Consider the following 19,767-nt stretch of genomic DNA (forward strand, 5'->3'; position numbering starts at 1 on the left):
TTGAGTGGTGGCGTTAGTGCCCTCTCCTTCCACTGCTGCTCTGTCCTCCTGTGTCTCAGTTGCTGTACTCCTCGAACTTTACCTTTGCACGTCCTCCCTGTTGTCCACTATAGAACCATTTGAAAACTCCATCCTGACCATGCAGCATTTTTGGAGGGCACCAAAAGGTTTCTGCTTGCCAAATCCAGTTTCAGTCCAGTTTACAAATCGCTGTAGGTGGGACACTGGGGTCCATCCTTGTCTTCCTGAACGTCCTTTCTTGCCTTTGGAACTTAGGTCTTTCCACATCTTCTTTTCATTCTTGGACTGCCTCTCCTTGTGCTCTTGGCTATTTCCTTTCCCCCTTCATTCTGTCATATTTCAGGCTCTGTCCTCAATTCTCCTTTATCTACAAATCCCCCACATCCCTAGGACCTCTGGTAAAGAAGGAAGGGGTGGGATTGTAGGATTTGCATTTTCCAAAAGCTGTGTAACTGAGTCAGGTGCTGGTGACTCATACCTGTAATTCCAGCTACCTAGAAGGCAGAGATCAGGAGGATCCCAGTTCCCAGCCAATCAAGGCAAATTGTTCTTGAAACCCTATCTTGAAAAAACCCATCACACTAAAAGAGGGCTGGTGGAGTGGCTCAAGGTGTAGGTCTTGAGCTCAAACTCCAGTACTGCAAAACAAAACAAAAAAACCTCTGTAACTGACTGTGCTTCTCAACCACTGACACTCCAGCACCGGAACTAAGCAAGGCAGTAAGGGATCCATGACTGTCTCTACAACTCTGCCTCTCCCATCACCCTGAATGAGGGGGCAAAGTCGCCCCTAGTTAGTGCCTAGTTTAGTGCATGGAAACAACTCAGTTGGCGTGTTGAATGGATGGATGGATGGATGGGTGGACTGACTGAAAGATGGATGGATGGACACAAGGATGGATGGATAGATGCTGGATGGGTGGATGAACAGAAGGGTTGATGGATGGATGGATGGGTGGAGGGATGGATTGAAGGGTGAATGGGTGGATGGACAATTCAATGAGTGAATGGATTTGAAGGGCAGTTTGAGTTTGGCTCATGGAAGGAAACAAGTACCACTGCAACTTCTCCTTGGCTATAGAGACCAATCATTGAACACGTCCAAGCTTGTGCTTGGTGTCCTGTGTGGACATAAGGATGAAAGACCCTCTCCCTACAGCTTGCCTCTCGTGAGAACACTCTCTTACCTCCTTCTGAATGTAGGAACCCTTCTACGATTTAGAAAACAGAACTATTACCAAGATAATATTTACGTTTACTTACCTGTTTCTTCCCCTTTCACACGCTGCTTTCCACCCCGTGAATTGAGATGCTAAGTACCCGTCACAGAGCTGCTCTGCTGAGGCATTGCAGTCCCATGGCATGTGAGCCACAGGGATCACTGCCACCGTTGTACCTCTGTGGCCACATTCCACCTCCAATCAGTTACTCAATTAACAGTAAACCTTTGATCTTGTTTATTGGGGTTACATCCCCTGTTACCTACAGCTCAGGGATAGATTGAGATAGGTCACTTATCTTGATAATAGTTGTCTGTTTCCTAAATCTTAGATGTAGTGTAAATAGGGAGATTATTGATCAAGCTAATTCCAGCAGATCGTATTACTTTTAAAATCAGAACTGAAGAGCAAATTCAGCCCATTTGGGTCATGGACACAGATGGTAAAAGAGTGAAAGTGGTTGTTTTGAACACAGGTACTTGAGGTGTAGGATGCTTGAGCTGCTACTAACATCAGCTGCCACCCTAGTTCAAAATGGCGCATGACAAAGGGCACTGTGAGGTGGTGAGAAGTTTTGAGGTGGCGCCCTCACAGTTGGTTAACTTGCCCTTCCTTATCCTCAGCAGAAACCCAGGGAATTGCTTTAATTCTCTCCCCCACCCCATGTTCTCTCGTGGTCCTGTCTCATCTCATGGTCCTGAGGTGACTGTCATAACTCCGAGTGTTACATACACAGGGCATAACTTTTCTTCATTAGTCAAGACCTGTCCGAGAAGTCATCTCACTCACCTCCAGCCCTGGTGTGGAACTGGCCAGGATTATATCACATGCTCATCCCTAAACCAACCAGGAGCAGGGGGAAGGCTGCCCAGTGGTGGGATTTTTCCTGGAGTGGGACCAGCTCCCCTTCCCTGGGTCCTCTGAGGTAGCCTGTACACCCAAGCAAAATTGGGGTTCCTTTTGGAGGGAGAAGGGGCAGCCAGTGGCATCTTTACTAACTACGAAGGACCATAAAGAAAAAACTGGCATTCCATGACTGTGTTCACTGTGACCTTGGGGAAGGCCATGGCCACTCTGTCCCTGGCATTGCAGGTGGGAGTGGAGCCTTTTGCTGGGCTACTGTTGCTCACTCAGGCCCACAATACTTCCTGGCCATGGGGGCATCTCTTCTGCAGAGGTACCTGTTTCTTGTTCTTCTTGGTACTTTGTTCTCTTTCTTCTGGTAACTGACTTCTTCTTTTGACATTTTCACCCTTGCTGACACAGGGTGGCCAGAAAAATCTGCATAAAGAGTGACTCTTTTGTCTAACACATTGGGGAATGAGGAAGTCAACCATCCTTGAATTTAGCAATGCCAGTGTCACAAGCTCAGTCCACATGGGCTTACACCTTTTCTCTGTGGGTAAGGCCCTGTTACTACAGATGAGCAAACAAAGCTGAGTGAGATTCTCTCTCTCTCTCTCTCTCTCTCTCTCTCTCTCTCTGTCTATCTACCTGTCCATCTATCTACCTGTCTGTCCATCTTTTTTAAAGTTCTGGAGTTTGAACTCAGGGCATTGGATTTGCTAACTAAGCACTCTATTACTTGAGCCATGTCTCCAGCCTTTTTGCTTTTATTTTTTTTAGATAGGGTCTCCAGCTTTTGCTCGGGTCATCCTAGAGTTGCAATCCCCTTACCTCTATTTCCCAAGTAGCTGGGATTACAGATCTGTGCTTTCGTGCCCAACCCTGGCTAGCGAGATTTTGTTGCTGCTGGTGGCTCTGTGCATACCTGGGGTTCCAAACTCAGGGGACTTTCTCTCCCAGCATGGCTGCTTTGGCAAATTGAGCTGACCCTTCTGGTGCTCACTGGTACTCAGCTTGTTTGCCTTTGATCATTTCCAGTGCGGATTTCCTGACAATCACATCTGTTCTCTTACTTTTCACAATTGTACAAGGTGGAGTGAAGAGAATCCCAGGTAACACGGTGTGGCCTGCTCTCCAATGGCAAGGCCAGGGTCTCCGCACATTTCCTGAGACACCCTGGCCTCTGCTCTCTGCACTTGCTGGCCCAGGTGTGACTGAGCTGGGCTGAGCAGTTTGCAATCACTCCCAGGTCTCCAGTGGCTGGGTTTCTGACTTCTTGAGTCTGGCTTGCATAATTCTCAGAGTTTTTTTACTCTGATTAGGCCAGCTGTTACCTCACGCGGCTGGTAGCATGTCTTTCTCTGGCAAAGCTCCTTTCCCTGAATTTTGTGACATCTTTTTGGATCCGTGGTGGCTTCTCAGTTCCGTTATGGATAATTTAAGTTGTCAGATAAAAACTCTCAGGATAAATGAAATATTAATAATGCTCTAATGCTAATTCAAAAATACCCATTGCAAATATTTAACAGAATCCTCTCTGGGCTTTACTCTGGGCTTTAAATCAGGTCCAACAATGTCTGAACCATAAATCAGGTCATTCTCCCAGCCCAGGAGAGGTTTTGGCACGAAAAACTACCATAGAATAGCAGAATATCGGCAAGCTTAGCCCATGCTTTCAAATATCTTATTCCCTTTGCAATGATTGGCAACTAAATATTGGAGTTTGCATTTGTCCATGTGAAACTGTTAATGAGGCAATGGTCAGTATTGGCTTTGGAATGGAAAGAGAACGAAGTCTGGAAACACGTTCGTTGACTGAGGATTTGTGCAGCCTTGCAAAGCCTGGTCTGTTTCTCCATTGTCCTCCTATTTCTGTGGAGCCTGAGGCTGCTGGACACAAAGGACCAGCACTGCTCTGTTTGGCTGCTGTTGAAAATAACAGATGTCATGAGGATGCTCTGAAAGTATGTTCAGCATTGTGGAGTGATTGTTCCCTAGCTTTTCCTGATTACAAAGGTGAATATTCTGAAAAGTACACTAACCTTTAAATAAGAAAATCAAAGTTCAACTTTTTTAAAGATCCTGCATAAAAAGGAAAGAATGTGGTATTTGTCTTTCTGCCCCTGGCTTATTTCACTTAGTAAAATGGCCTCCAGTTTCAACCATGTCACTGCAAGTAGCAGTGTTTCCTTTTTTTACAGGTTGAATGGAATGATGTTCGATGTACAAACCATGTTTTCTTTATCCATTCATCCACTGGTGGACACTGACGAGCTTTCCAACTCTTGGCTGTGGTAGACAGCATGGCAGTGATCTTGGGAGAGAAGATATCTTTCTGAATGATACTTACTGACTTCATTTCTTTCCAGTATATCCCCAGGAGTGGAGTCACTGGATCATATGGTGACTCTGTTTTTAATTTCTCGAGAACCACCATACTGTTTTCCATAATGGCTGTACCAGCATCCGTGTACAGGGTTCTCTCTTCTCCACATCCTTCCTAACACTTGTTATCTCGTTTTTTTAATAGTAGACATTCTAATAGCTGTGAGGTAAGATGTCATCATGGTTTCAGTTTGCATCCCCCTGCTAGTTAATGATGTTGAGGTTGGGAGGAGCTGGAGATGCTGGCTAGGGGACACAGAGTTTCAGTTAGACAGGAGAAGTAGGTTCAAGAGATCTAGCGTACAAAACTGTGACACCAGCTTGTGACAATATGTTGTATTTTTGAAAATCACCAACTGTAGATCTGAAGAGTTCTCACCCCCCCAAAAGTAAGTATGAGAGGTAACGCGTATCTTAATTAGCTGGACCTAGCCATTACACAACATAAAACATATTATCCGTGATATGTATGCATATCATTTTTATTTTTCTACTTGGGTCGGTTCACCCCTCCTTAGGCAACCTGGCAGCCCCCTAATCCTGGGTCACCATACTGATGCTGAACTTAGTGTGGACACTGGATCGGCAGAGTGCACTGCAGCCCAGAACTCCTGGACTCAGGCGATCCTCCTGCCTCAGTCTCCTGAGGAGCTAGGACTACAGGCTTGCCCCACCGTGCCAAGCTAATTTTTATTTTTCAATTAAAAGTAAACAACATTTTCAAAAAGATTTTAAAAAGAAGATAATAAGAGACCCTTATAATCCACCGTGACAAACCTAAGACTTGTCCGTTAGTGTTTTAATACACTTCTTTCAAGTGTCCTTTTTTTTCCTTCCTTCCTTCTTTTCTTTCCTCCATCTCCTTTTCTTTTTGTGATACTGGGATCATGTTATACACATGGTTTTGCATCCAGGTCCTTTCCCCCAGTTTGTCATGTATTTTCCATCTCATAAGCGTTCAGCTGCGACACTTGGGCGGTTTGGATTGGATGGCTCAGAGGGACTTCAGGTGGACTTGGCTGGGGGCCTCCTGAGTGGAGTGGGAGGAGCCCTTGCTAAATAATTTTGCACGTTGCAAATATTGATTGTGATGTAATCCCTAAGCTGCTTTCTAATTTGAAGATGTTTTCAACTGAAACAGACACAGCTGTAGTCTACATGTTGTGAAGAGTCTGCTAACTCTCATATTTGAGGATTAGACATTCTACCTAGAATCTTGCATAAGTACAGAAACGTCTGTATTTCCAAACAAAGAAAGAGATTGGACTTAGGTCTGTGTACAGACATATTCTAAGAAAGATTCTTGTCTCTTTCTTTTTAGCTTGGTAGTGTTCTAATCTTTAAAAACAAACAAAAAACTCCAGTAATCCTCCTATCATTTGTAAATTAAAAGAGTTGTTTCTTTCCTGGAACTAAACCGATTGCTTAATTACAGTCCTCAGATGCTTCATTAAGCCTGGCAGTCTGTTTTGAGCAGAGAGAAGTGCTAGGGAAGCCAGCACTAGCTGGGGGTGGTGAGCAAGAGAGATGTCCTCGGAATATGTCCTTCATGAGAGTCCACAAGTGCTCCAGGATGGGCTCAGGCCAGGCTTTCATTTTAGTCCTAATTTTTTGCTTCATAACGTTGAATTTCCTTCACAGGAGTCAGTGTCCTCTCCTGTTTCTTAAAGGGAATGTTTTCAAGTCCTTTCCCCTTTTGGTCCATTTTAAAGTAATGTCTTAAGAAATATGTATTGTGACCTAATGTACAGTGAATCCTTATTTGTCTTTGGGAAGAAAGTAAGGTTTAATATACTTCAATTATTTTTCAGGTTATTTCAAGATCATTGGCGACTCAAGATAATCTGTGTTGATCAAAAACAAGACAAATGACTCCCAGAGAAAAAAGATGGTGGACCAGAGGGCAGTTCAAGGTAAAAATCATCCCAAAGACTAATCCCTTCCCTCTGTGATGGTTTGAACAAAGTTTGCCCCTTTACATCCCTGAAGTTTAATCCCCAAAGTCTCTTGCTAATCTGACTGTGGTGCTTGGAAGTGATAGAGTAATTTGAGTCAATAAGGTGGAGCCCCTGTGATGAAACCCTGGTGGCTTTATAAGGAAAGGAGAGAGAGCGGACAGAAATCAGCCTCCCTTTGCCACAGTGTGGTGCAGCTTGTGGGGGCCAGGCTTGCAGGAGCCTATGGCATGATGCCACAGCTCCAAAACTGTGAGTCAAAATAAACCTCTTTATCAAGTAGCCTGCCTCTGGTATTTCATTATAGTAATGAAAAGCTGACTTATAATACACCCTCCCCATTGAGACTTTAAAAAAGTATGCAAATGTAAATATTTTATATATGATCCCAAACCTCCAATGACCTTTTCTTGGGTCCTTTGAAATGCCTTGAAGAATTACGTGGTACCCTGGACTATTTCCCCCGATCAGGGCTCATCTCCCCAGCTCTGTTCCTGACTGCCGCAAGCAGATTTTAGAACTGTTGCCTTTATGTACTGCGGCCATCACACCCTCCTCCCACCACTTCTGTCTTCTCCTTCCAGAAGAACCACAGGGCCGAGGGCAATGGCAATGGATCTGTGCTTTTACAATGACTCTGGTTTTCGGTGCTATGACTACATTTGGCTTATAGTCGTTTTAGTTATTTTACACAAATGCAGTTGAAATTCCATTTCCAGAGGCACATGCAGTGAAGGAGTCTCTGTACTCACTAACCACGCCCTCAGAAGAAAAAGAACAACCCCACCAAAACCACACAGGAGGCGTCAGCCCTCTATCTCCAGAGCAGAGCAAGCCCCTGAGCTCCTCAGACCATCACATTCCCTCAGAAAAACATCCCAGGGTGGGATCACAGTGGGGCCTGCACACACTAATGGAGGCCAGAATATTGAAGGGTTTCTCCTTGGCCAGCATGGAGCCAGAGGCAGATGGGGTGACTGCATAGTGCCTGCTTGGCCTTGAACAAGTCCAGTAAGAAAGGGTGCTATGATAGCAGCGTAGCTCACACACCAGGCTCTCATCAAGAGCTTCTGGTCTTTCACGAGTTAAAATATTTCAGCAGTTCACTAGTGGAGGTGTGTGAGCCCGTGATGCTGCTGTGACAAAGTCCTAGAGTCTCTGCAGCTTAAACAGCAGAAACATACTGTCTCACATTGTGGTTGTGAAGGCTGCAAGTCCAAGATCAAGGTGTGGTCAGGGTTGGCTCCTTTGAAGGACTCTGAGGAAGAACCTGCTCCTTGACTTACAGATGTTCATCTTCTCTGTCTTCACGCCATCCAGGTCTATCTCAAAGTTTTCCTTTCCATAAGGGAACGATTCACGCTGGATTAGGAGCCTCACTCTAATTTGGTTACCTCTGTGAAGCTTCTCTCTCTAAATGCAATCACATCGCTGGGATGTGACGTGACTTGTGCCCTGGCAATGGCAGTTTTTATCCATATCCTCCAAAGAGGTTTAATTTCTTGTTGATAAGCATTAGTGCACATCATTGAGTTTCTCACACTTTCTCCCATCTCTCTCTCTTCTGCTGCTTGTTAGCTTTTTGTAATCATGACAAAAATACCTGAGATACATAAACTTGAAAGGAGGAAAGGTTTGTTTTGGCTCCTGGTTTCACAAGTTCCAGTTCATGTCCCATGGGCCTGTGGCAGTGCAGTGCATCATAGGGGGAGCAGGTGGTGGAGGAGGCTGCTCACCTTTCAGGGGCCAGAAAGCAAAGACACAGACAGGAAAGGGCTGTCGTCCCAGTATTCCCTTCATGGGCACAACCCCAGTGGCCTGACTTCTTTCATCTGGTCTCACCTCCTAAAGGCTCCACCACCTCTCTGTAGCACCAGAGGCTGGGGGGCAAAGCCTCCATTCTGCGCTTTGAGAGGAGCTCAAGATCCAAACTGTAGCACCTGCTTAACCTCCACAGTGCAGGGGCCAGGACTGGACTTGGGGTAAGGCAAGCGAAGCCTAGGATTTAAGGTGGCACTCGCTCTCAGGTGTGATCCTGAACTTGCGTGGGCCTGAGGGGATGCAGGTCCCAGAGAGCTCCCTTCCTCCACCACACCCTCCCGCCTTGGAAGATGCTGTCCCAGTAATGACGCTGGGGTGGCTGGCAGGAATCAGGCCTGTGCCGTTCTCCTAGCGTTTTACTGGTAAACGCCTGATGTGCCTGCTAACCACGCATCAGGAACAAGTGCAGCCCAGGGCCAGCACACTCACAACAGATTCATCGTGTTGGGTTTGCCAAGTACCATTTGACCTAAAATGTTTTCACTTAATGACCCATTAGCTTAAAATGAAAAATTCAATTTTTGACTCAAGGATGTTTTTAGTCAATTGACAAATGACCCTTATGAGAAGTAGTTGTTTATTTGTTGAGAGTTATCTCTCTCAAAATCACAACATTTATTCCATCAAACTCTTCCACTTGGATCATTTTGCTTTCTTAAAGGTATTGTCTACTACTCGGTCAGTGCTTTCTAGGAGCCTGGTGCTGTAGAGGTGTCCTAGCCATCATTCCTCTGAGCCTCACAAGACCTGATGAAGTAGACAGAGGAGAAGGCCACTCTGTGACCCCATACAGGTTCCATCCAGTTCGGGAAGATACCGGCCAAGCTTTACCTTCACCTACACCTATGGGAACTGTGGAAGCTCCCTCGTTTTGTTTTTTGTTTTTCTCCTGGCACTAAATATTTGTTGTTGTTTTTTTTTAAATCAATACCACCAAGTTTTTGACCACTCCGACACTCACTGGGTGTTCTACAACTCAGTTCAATCTTGACGCTAATGGGCCAAAGTTAGTGTCAAACTCATAGGCTTAATGGGTGAGCTCTCTGAGTGTCCTTCAGATGCTATTCCAAGTGTAGGGTCTGCAGGTGAGCTACACTTGTATCCAGCTTGATTCCAAGATCCACGGGGGTTCTGTGACATCCCCTTCAGTTCAGTAATTTGCTGAAGTGATTCGCAGAACTCAGAAAAGCCCTCTACCTACTTTCAGAGTTTATTATAGAGGATACACATGATCAGCCGGATGGAGATGTATGACGATAGAAGGATTCCACGTGCAGGAGCCCCGAGTCCTGGAGGGCTGGGGTTTACCAACCCAGCATCACTGCAGACACTCAGAGGGGGGATTCTGGAGGCTTCCTTATAGATGCATTATTGATTATGGTCTCGGGAGATTGGCCCAATTCCAGTTCCTCTTCCCTTCTCAGAGGTTAGTGGTTGAGAACAGAAGTTCCAAATGACTAATCAAGGTTTCATCTTTCAAGAGGGGAAACAAAACCCCATCTTGAAGCTATACCAAAGCCCATCAGGAATCATCAAATTAGAACAAAACGTGTTCTTATTACTCAGGAAATCCAAGATTTTAGAGGTTCTGTGCCAAGAGCCAGGGGCAAAGACCAAAGACCTTTCTTGTTACACTCCAGTAGTGTAACACGCTCCACGCTCCCTAGGAGGACAATGGAGATCAGATTTGCATTCTCCAGCCTGCTCTGCCCACACCCAGCATCGGCCTCCATGAGAGTTCACTTTGCTTTCTCCAGCTGCCCTGCTCCCATCCCAGGCCATGGGGTGCCTGGGACTCCACATCTACCACTGTATTGAACAAGCATCTTTGGGCTTACTCCAGCCTTTCTTGGAGTCCTTCTCCTTGGGGACCCCCTCCCTGTGTGTGTTTCTTGAGGTTGGAAGGATGACCAAGAAGGCAGCTGTTTGATAGAGCATGGCCAAGTCACTTGGGTGGCCATTGTGTAGAAGGCCCCAGCATGCAGGAGGGAACTGGGCTTGGGAAGAGAGGAGGGGTTGGAGCTGTGGATGGGGAACCTCTACTTATCTCCTTGCACTGGTCCTGCAAATGTTCAGCTCTTTTCTTAGCATCTTGCAAGACTGCCTTTCTTATAACAAGATGCCTTTCTTCCTTTTGGCCCTGTGTCCCAGTCCACATTTTGGGACATTATATCTAAAGTAACCCAAATAAAGTTTATTTCTATTTGGTAACACATTGGCATGTTGAAAACAAAAAGAAGGGAGACAAGTTGAATTCTTTTGAATGTCAGTGCATATTATTTTTCAAGATGCTCAATATATAATACCAGGCCACAAAACACAGAATCATAAACATACGTTGTCAAATGAGTTTATTATAAGAAACAAATATAAAGTGTTTTTAGACTACATTGGTTCAAGTTCTGCAAGAGTTCAAAGCCAAGCAGATAAAGTAGAAAATAAGAAGCTTCCCAGAGTGACATAGCACTTCATGTCTCTTCATCAACTACCTAATGTTTCAGAAATGGTCGTGAGAAACTCAAAAGCAAATGAGAAGTGCTCTTTATAAAAATGTGTAGCATACCTCCCAACTGGTAGAAGAGAACAGACATCCAAAGGACTAAGAATAGGCAGTGAAGTGTGGATTGGGGCAGCGGGACAAAGGAGGTGGATTTCCCTTCTCCTGGTCTCCAGGTCTACTGATGTTTCGTTAATCTGGTGTGGTGATGGTGGTGGCAGTCACACTGAATGCTTAACCAGTCCCTTTGGTTGATGGAGCCTCTGTGCTGGAGGTCTCCTGGTGCCTGATGTGGGGGAGTGAGAGAAATTTCATTCCTTGCTTCCTTGCCTTTTTTCCAGTCCACATGGCTCTTATTTGCCCAGACTCCTTGGTGGCACATTCTCAACTCTGCAAGGACCAGCTGTCTCCTTCCCTAAATGCTACTACCCATAATTCCCTCATTTGCCACATCCAGTGCTATTTGGTTTGTTCCCAAGTCAGCCCTCTTTGGGTCATTATGAATGGCTTCCTCACTTTGACCCCTTGAGAATTAGGACTGTGTCTCTGTATTCCCTTCCCTGTCATTTACCCTTTCTGCTTTGAAGGCACCCCAAGCATGCATGGATGGAAATGTCACACTGAAACGCCTTTGTACAATTAATTTATACTAACAAAATAAAAACAAACGGGGACAAACCATAAATAAACAAACATATCCCTATCAGAGACATGAGGCACAAATGGTAAGTTTATGTCTTGATCAGTTACAGATGGAGTGACCACTGTAATTCTGTTTCTGGTTCCAGCCTGGCCACAGTTCTGAGTGCACCACACAGTTTTCAGAATCACCGGAAGGCTGGTATGGTCTCAACAGGTGAAGTGGGAAGGCCGCTGAGAATCCCGTGGGGTCTTCTGGGTTGTCCTTCACTTCCCAGGCTCTCGTTGAGAGTAGGATCAGGTTCGAGACCATGTTCAGGGCTGAATGGAAATGGTGTGTCTGTATTGAGGTGAAGTTAGTTTCTTCAGAATTCCTGTTTGACTTTCTTTTTCTCTCTCTGGCTAGAAGAGCTTTAGGGAGATTTTGGTAACTTGAGTTTTCAGAGGACAGTGTCTACATGCTGTGCAATGAGCTACCCCACGCTCAAGTTACCATGTTATTTTGTCCATGCGCCCGTTGGTTGGCCAAGTGAGTTGGCCTTGGTTGGGCGCTCTTGGTCTGGTTTCCCCCTGTGTCTGGGGACTTGGTTGTCCATGAATGAGCTAGAGTTGTCTCGGCTGGGTGCTGTGTTCCATGTGCCTTGCCTTCCTTCAGGTCAGCGTAGCCTGGTCTCACGGTGGTGGAAAGTTAGAAGAAAGGAAGTGAAAATGTTCCGTGTCTCTGGACACGTCAGCAGTGAATTTCCATATCATCCTTCTGCTGCATTCTGTTGGCTAGAGCAGGTCATAGAGACAACCCCAAAATGGCTGGGGAAGAAACTCTACTTTTCAGTGTGAGAAACCCGCAGAGCCGTGTGGTTCAAGGCCTGGATACAGGAAGGGGTGGAGAATGGGAACCATCACTGAACTTGTCAAGAGTGTGATAATAAAACAGAGGCTCTGTGGTCTCCCCTGTTCTGTGCATCTGGAGCTCCTGGGGTGTTTCCATCATCTTTCTGTGCAAGAAGTCACTGGAAACAACTCATTTATTATTTGTCACCGTTCTGTGGGCCAACTGGGATGGGTGGGATGGTGCTGCTTTCCTGGTGTGGTCTGGGCCCACAGTCCCTCTGGAGTCCGAAAAAGACCCCCTTGCAAGCCAGGGGTTTTGCCCTCTGCCATGTTGCTGTGCTGTTCGGGTAGAGGGGTTCCTCAAGTAAGAAGGAGGAGCATCTGGTTCCATTCAGGCCAGGGCTCCAGACTGCATGCTCTATGTCAAAGGCAGCTGTGGGTCAGCCTGGGTTGAGGGAAGGGGGACAAACGGGAACTGCTGATGGAGGCAGTGGTGTGAGTATGCAGACATGTCTCTGGAGAGGGAAATTTGAAAGGCAGCATTTGTGCCTCCAGCTTTGTAGCCATGCTGTTTATTTTCAAGGTTTATTCCTGCTCAGAGGCACGGGCCAGATTTACAAAGGAGTAAACAAAAATGATGGTAGCAAAATAAGTGATGGCACCTAAAAATGTCAATGGGAAAAGGCATTTTTAGTGCTGCTGGCTGAAGTTCCAGAACACCTGAGCCTGGAGTCCAGGAAAAGGTCCCTATTATGGGAGAACTGTGACCAGCCCCCAAGTGGCAGGTGCTGATCTCCACATGGGCCCCAGAGACCATCCTTGACAGGTGGCCTAAAGGCATGGGGTATAGCACAGGAGCAGGGGAGGACATGGAAGTTCCCAGACCATTCTGCTTTATAATTCGGATAAGGAATATAGTGGATGAAACATTAATTTCTGTAAGGTCCTTTGAATATGGGCTCCTTTAAGCTTAATTCATTTAGGACATGTTTAAAATGTGTCTTCAAAATATGGGCAAAACCTACTAATATGTCAACTCCAGTTTTCTTTATGGGCTGTAGGGTAATATAGGCCAATTGAACTTGAATCCCTATTAACCAGGGACTCCTGAGAGGTGATGTCTCCTCTGCTCAGTCCTGATGTCCTCATCTGGACATTGGGACGATGGCTCTGAGTTGAAGTCAGGATTGAGTGAGAAAATGCACTTGCAGCCAGCCTTGGCCCACGGGCTGGAACTTAAAGAGATGGGCAGATGGCATTAGTTCGGCACTTCAGAAGTCCTATTTTCTTCATAGAAGAAAAAGTGTCTCATGTTTTAGTTTTATCTCTGCATTTGAAGCACTGCTCATAGACTTTCCTCACGTGAAAGGATGTGACAATGTGTGACATCTATGAGATGTGAGGTGATAGCTCAGGATGTGTGTAACGATGAGGTCAGGTCAGCTGGCAGACCATCACCTCATTTGTTAATTTCTTGTGTTGGGAACATTCAAAATCCTCTCTCGTAGCTATTCTGAAATGTCCAGTTCATTGTCGTCAGCCACCATTGCACTACTCTGCTATAGAGCATTGGGAGTTACTGCTGCTGTCCAACCGTGTGGGTCATCTCAAGAAAAAGACTGGGTAAGGTTTCCCGTGGGCTTGTCACCCTGGGTCCTACTGGGGCTAAAAGTAAGTGATTTTCCCAATGAAACGGAAGTGAGTCCTCCAGTGACTGGAGGAGTGACGGATGCTCTTAGGCAAACACACTGAAGGCAGAGCTGTGACTCTCTGACCACTGCCCTATGGTACTCAGCCCTCCTGACAAATCAGACAAAGACAAGGCTGCTTACTGCTGTCTCTTACCCCTTTTGTCTTCTAGTTGTCCTGGGTTCTGCACAGCTGGTGAGAGAGCTGGCTTGTTGAAGGATATGATTCAGACTGTTCCGGACCCTGCAGCTCCTATCAAGGTAAGCTCCATGGTGACCAGGAGGCAGACTCTGGTTTCCTTCTCAGCTATGTTCTCATCCATGGCGGCCCTCCTAACACAGGGGCCCCGGCCCACTTCCCCCCCACCTGTTTTTTTATACAGCCCAGGAGCTAAGAAAATGTTTTTCACACTTTTAGATGCTTGGAAAAAACTCAAAAGGAGACTATTTCACAACACATGTAAACTGTAAGAAATTTACATTTCAGTGTGTGTAAAGACAGATTTTTATTGTTGTGCTGGGCAGATGTACATTGTGATATTTTCAAAAGTTCTTACAATATATCAAATATATAATACTTGAATTCACCCCCTCCACCATTCTCCGTTTTCCCTCCTCCCCCTATTCCTGGAATAATTTCAGCAGGTCTCATTTTTCCATTTTATACATGTGTACACAGGATTTGCACCATATTCACCCTCTGACACCCTTTATACCCTTTCCCCACCTCCTCCCCTCTCCCAGTGGTACCAACCTCCCCACCCAGACAGGATCTGTCTACCCTCCTGTTCCTCAATTTTGTAAAAGAAGGGAAAAAAAAGGTATTTTTGTTTGATTAAGATAGCAGCACAGGGAGTTTCCTTGTGACATTTCTGTGTACATATGCATTATAACCCGAGTTGGTTTATCTCCTCTATTTTCCTCCTTTCTACTTTTGTCCCCTTCTTACATTGGTCTCAACAGGTTTTAAAATCTTATATTCATTCTTTTATAGAAACTCCCCAACCATATTCACCTTCCTAACTCCCTTCTTTTACCCTCCGTCTCAGTCTCTCATACTGGAACACAGCCATGGCTGTGTGTCATTTGCATGTTACCTTTGCCGCTGCTTCTGCTCATGAAAGGAGAGTCGAGTAGCTGTGGCAAGGACCATATGGCCCACAAGCTGAAAACATTTACTTCTTTTTTTGTGGTACTGGGGTTTGAACTCAGGGCCTCACGCTTAGTAGGCAGTGCTCTACCTCTTGAGCCACCCCGCCAGCAGAAGACATTTACTATCAGAACCTTTAGAGAAAAAAAATTTGCTGCAGCACCCCAAGTCCTGCTCTGTTGGTTGTAATTCCATCTCCTCTGGTCTTGCTCGATTACCTAGGAAGACACTGAAGGTGGTGGTTGCATTTCTAATGTTCAGATGTTATGCCACCTGAGCACTGACACTTCAGCAGCTTGTCATCTCTTGCCTGCCTGGGGTCCCTTACACAGCCCCTGGTGGCTCTGGAGGTGTGGGGAGGAAGAGAGCCTGGGGCAACCTGACCATTTGTTTCTGTGCACACATTCATCCTGCCTGAAGTTCAGGGTGGGATGAAGTGAAGGTTTTAATATACAGACAAAGACCACGGTAAAATGGGGCTTGAACTACGCTATCCAAATAGGCTGTCTATACCTGTAGCATCTATCTGTCTGTCTGTCCAACCGTCTACCCATCTATCATCTATCAATCACCTACATATCTATCATCCATCCATCAGTCTATCTATCTATCTATTCCATCCATCCATCCATCCATCCATCCATCCATCCATCCATCCATCTATCCTCTATCTTTGTATTTATTTAGCAGGGCTGGGAATGGAACCACTCATATATATTTGGTTTCTTTGAAAATAAAATTAGGGACAAAAAGGAGGGTGATGGGGGTGAATAAGACCAAAACACATTACATGCACATGTAGAAATGTCATAACGAAACCGTTACTTGGTACAACAAATTAAAATACTAAAGAATGGACTTGAGATCAGGAAGAGTTTAATGTATCCTTGGAGCTTTGGGGGTGCTCCTGAGGTTTCAGAAATTGGGGTGACTAGGGATGGTAAGGATATCGAATCTTGCCCAGGGTCAAAGGAGAAGATCCTTCTAGGGACACAGCAATGTGATTTCTGTGTGATATTTTATTAGTGTTTGACGTTTACATCTACAGACATAATGCAGGTGGGAACTGTCTTGCAGACATGGCAGGATGTCTCTAGAAATACTAAAGTGTATTTGGCAAGTGTGTCCACTTGTTACGTGTTTGATAAGTCTACACACAGTACGGGGAAGAGGGAGAATTTTTTCTTTTCAGTGTGTACCTTTCATAATGCAAATAAAAGCTCCCGGGGAAGGCAATCTAGAAGTATTTTCTCTCGTTCTAAACACCAGGGTCAACAACTGAAATTCATTTTATTGGCATTATTTTCCCAACTGACTAGGAGGAAGAGAAAAAGTCAGCAAGAAATTGTTGAAGATTTCTGAAAGTTAATTTATAAAGCTCAGTTTTATACAAACCCGAGGAACAGCGTCTTTGAAAGTGTGCGTTCAGGGGGAGTTCTATATTTGATCTCAGGATGAACTATATATTCTTAGCTCCAATTTATCTTATTATCATTCTGCTTGACATAAATGTAAGGTGAAGGATAATTGGGAGGAATGCTAACTGCAAGGTTTTTAAAAATACATTTCAACTCAGATTGTTTCTGTTTTTCCAAGAGATGCACTGACGACATAAACTTTCAGTCACTAATGCTGGTGCTGGGCTCCAGGAAGAGAGGGTTACAGGAGCCAAGTTTACTTCCTTGTAAGCCTGTCCACACTTTACCTGTCGGAATTTAAGTGATTATTCCTGGACTGTTATTTGGTGTGTATGAAATTGTCATTCTTGACCACAAAGGTAGGAGAAACAGTTTTCTTAAAACGCACCAATTGGGTTTTTTTTTTTTCCAGTAAAATTGTGTATTGCCTTTTGGGTGAGGAAGTTCGTGTAAATGGCGCCTGAGTGGCTTCACTGTGTGTCAGTGGAAAGAGTAGATTCGCCTGTGCCTCATTGCCACTGAAATGCTTTTGTCACCTGTAAAGGACATGAGTGCACTACAGAAGTGGCTTGGTGTTGTGGTTGTGTACAGGGTGATGTCTGAGGTTGTGCGTCCTTCACACGGTCACAGGCCGTCCTGGAGGAGAGGGTGTGTCTCATCCTAAATTGAGTCTAGACTGAGTGCGGTGGCTCAAATCTGTGATCCTAGCTCTCGGGAGGCACAGATGGGGTTGGGAATCATAGTCCACATCAGCCCTGGCAAAACATTTATGAGACAGTTTCAATGATCAGGACAGTTCATTTGCAAATAAGATGGGCAGGAGTTTCACTCGGTTTGCATATGGCGCCGTGGGTCCACATGTTGGTGGGAACACAAATCAGCATTTTGGTATCAGTTTGGTGTGCTTACTTATAATCCAGTAGTGCCACCCACTGCGCACCTGGTTGCGTGTGCACCAGGAGATGCCTATCAGCGAAACGTGCAAGTAGTCCAGGTGCTCATCAGCCGGAGAACGGATGGACAGATTTGCTCCAGTTGCTGATGCAACTACGGGTGTCATTTTTGGAAGAGTGATGTTTACAATAAAAACTGCAAGTATAAGAAGAAGAGAAAGGGAAGATTTGGTTGAGTAGCTCAAGGTGACGTGGCATCCTGAGGCAAGCTTGTGTAGTGCTGGGCGCAGGGCAGTTTCTGTGCTGTGAGGCCACCTGCCATAGCTTTGTAATCAACCCCACCACACTCATTTGTGATGAAGAATGATTTGGAACCTGCTTCTCACTTGTATGCATTCATTCATTGATTCATTCAACAAACAATTATCAATGCCTTCCATGTACCTTCATAGATGGGAAGCACAAAAAAGGACCAAAACGACAGATCTGCCATTCAGGGCACGGGTCAACCTGTTTCTAGATGCTGGGGCACAGCTAGGGCTGCCAAAAGGGACCAGCAGGGCTGCTGGGGCTGGGTGGGGTCACAGGGAGCCTCAGGTTAGCCTCGAGTCACACTTTGCCCTGCTCTGCTGGGCATGGTCTGCACGGTTGAGCTCAGGGCACCTGAGCTCAGGTGTGACTCTGCGTTGGCTGTCCTTGTCATCCAGTCCACAGAGGGGGTGCAGGATCAAGTCTGTTGTCTGCCTGTAGCTAATCTCTGGCCACTGTTCCCAAGGCTGGCAGTTGGGGTTTCTCATTGCTTCCACACGGAAAAGCAATGAAAGAATGGCTGACTTGGGATTTCTTTCTAGTCGTGATGTCCCAAGCCTTGAGTTCTTCCCAGTAGCTTTTAATTTTTGCTAATTTTTGTAAGTGTGTTGGGGCCACGTGTCTAAGGTTTGAAGCTTGGATACACCTTTTATCAGCTGCCTCAGTTTCCCGGGTGGTAAAATGAGGAGGAAATGGCATATCTGCCCAAAAGCTTCACAGGAATTAGATCAGTGAAAGTGCTCAAAGTCTGCACCCGGGAAGCACTCGATAAAGTCACACGGTAAGTTATTACAAGTAGGTCAGGTTAACACTGTGACGTCAACAATTACTTAGTATATAATTAAAATGCTGTTAATGATACAATATGGTGTTATTAATATATGATGTCATGTAACGGTGTACTCTTACATAAAAGCCGTAGGGGGAAAGAAGGAAGAGAGGAATATTCTGGACGGAATTGAATAGATCCCAGGAAGTGCATGAGCTGCTTCCTTCCACGTGGCTCCCCGGCTGCATCTGTGGATGAAACTCTATAAAAGATGGTGACCTTAAACCCTGCATGTGTTTTATAGGAGGAAGAGTCTACAGATGGTTTTCCAGGTAGCACCCTGACATGCGAGGTCTGCAGGGAGTCTGAGAACCCATAGCTGAGTGGTCCTCGTCAGAAACACCACAAAGCAGATGTAGAAAGGGCTGGTCCATGTCGCGGTCACCAGGGAGGGTGAGGTGGGGCTCTGGGCCATTGTGGTTTACCCCCTGGCCACAGCAAGTCATGGATGTCCCTAACTCGCTGCCACCCCTGACAGAAGACACCGTGGGTAGGAAGCATCTCACCCACGTTTGCATAGCTGACGTACACAACTTCACTTCACAGCAAGGTGAAAGTTTATCCCTTTGTGAAAGTGTTCACAGGAAGCCCGTGCGCGGTGAAGGTGGTCTCAGTCCTTGCTGCACCATCTCTTCTCAGTAAATCATCCCTGGCTACGTTTCCATAGCCTGGTGACTTTCATTTTTTGGACTTTTATTTTCCTGCAGGATGGAGGCACTTAAAAAAAAACCCAATGAGTGAATTTGCTGGTTTCTACAATGAGTGCACATTACTCTTATAGTCAAAAATATTATTGCTTAGATTTATTGAGGTATTTGATGTGACCAGATATCAGAGACTTCTAACATCCCGCAGCCCTGCCTGCTGACTTCTTTCTTTGTGTGAGGGGAGGTGGCTCTACCCCTGTCACCTCTTGCTAGCTTCCCATGCTCTTAGAGCTGTCACTATGGGACCTCTTGGGGATTGAGCTCCGTTCCTGTTGCACTGGGACCACGTTCAGGGTTGAAGACGTGCTCCCTGAACAAGTGCCCATTGCCCCCTAACCTGAGGGGTGCTCATTTAGATTCAGTGACACTGACCTTAGAATTGAAGGAGAGGGCTGGGAGAGGCTCCACACCATTCCCAGAATGGGAAGAAGTGGTTCATGGCCTAGACCCCCTCAGAGGACAGTGTCCTCCCCATTTGGCCTTCGAATGAACCCTGAAGAGGGACTGGTTAAAATGCAGATCTCCACCTCAAAGCTGCTTTTCCAGTGAGTTTGGGGC

General features: G+C 45.7%; 1 protein-coding gene across 6 annotated transcripts in view; it reads left to right on the forward strand.

The window, feature by feature from the left end:
* Erg (ETS transcription factor ERG) overlaps positions 1 to 19,767 on the forward strand; it is a 227,253-nt gene that overhangs the window by 53,309 nt on the left and 154,177 nt on the right. For 5 of the 6 annotated variants that reach the window (XM_074072635.1, XM_074072639.1, XM_074072638.1 and 2 more), the window contains exons 2-4: positions 6,284 to 6,385; positions 13,724 to 13,838; positions 14,077 to 14,164. In XM_074072635.1, the coding sequence (XP_073928736.1) occupies positions 6,361 to 6,385; positions 13,724 to 13,838; positions 14,077 to 14,164 (228 nt within the window). In that variant the 5' untranslated portion in view covers positions 6,284 to 6,360. Of the gene's footprint in view, positions 1 to 6,283; positions 6,386 to 13,723; positions 13,839 to 14,076; positions 14,165 to 19,767 lie in introns of those variants that run through there. The other variant, XM_074072641.1, reaches the window with a different exon arrangement.

The sequence above is a fragment of the Castor canadensis genome, chromosome 5 (genome assembly GCF_047511655.1).
Source record: "Castor canadensis chromosome 5, mCasCan1.hap1v2, whole genome shotgun sequence".
Classification (NCBI taxonomy): Eukaryota; Metazoa; Chordata; class Mammalia; order Rodentia; family Castoridae; genus Castor; species Castor canadensis.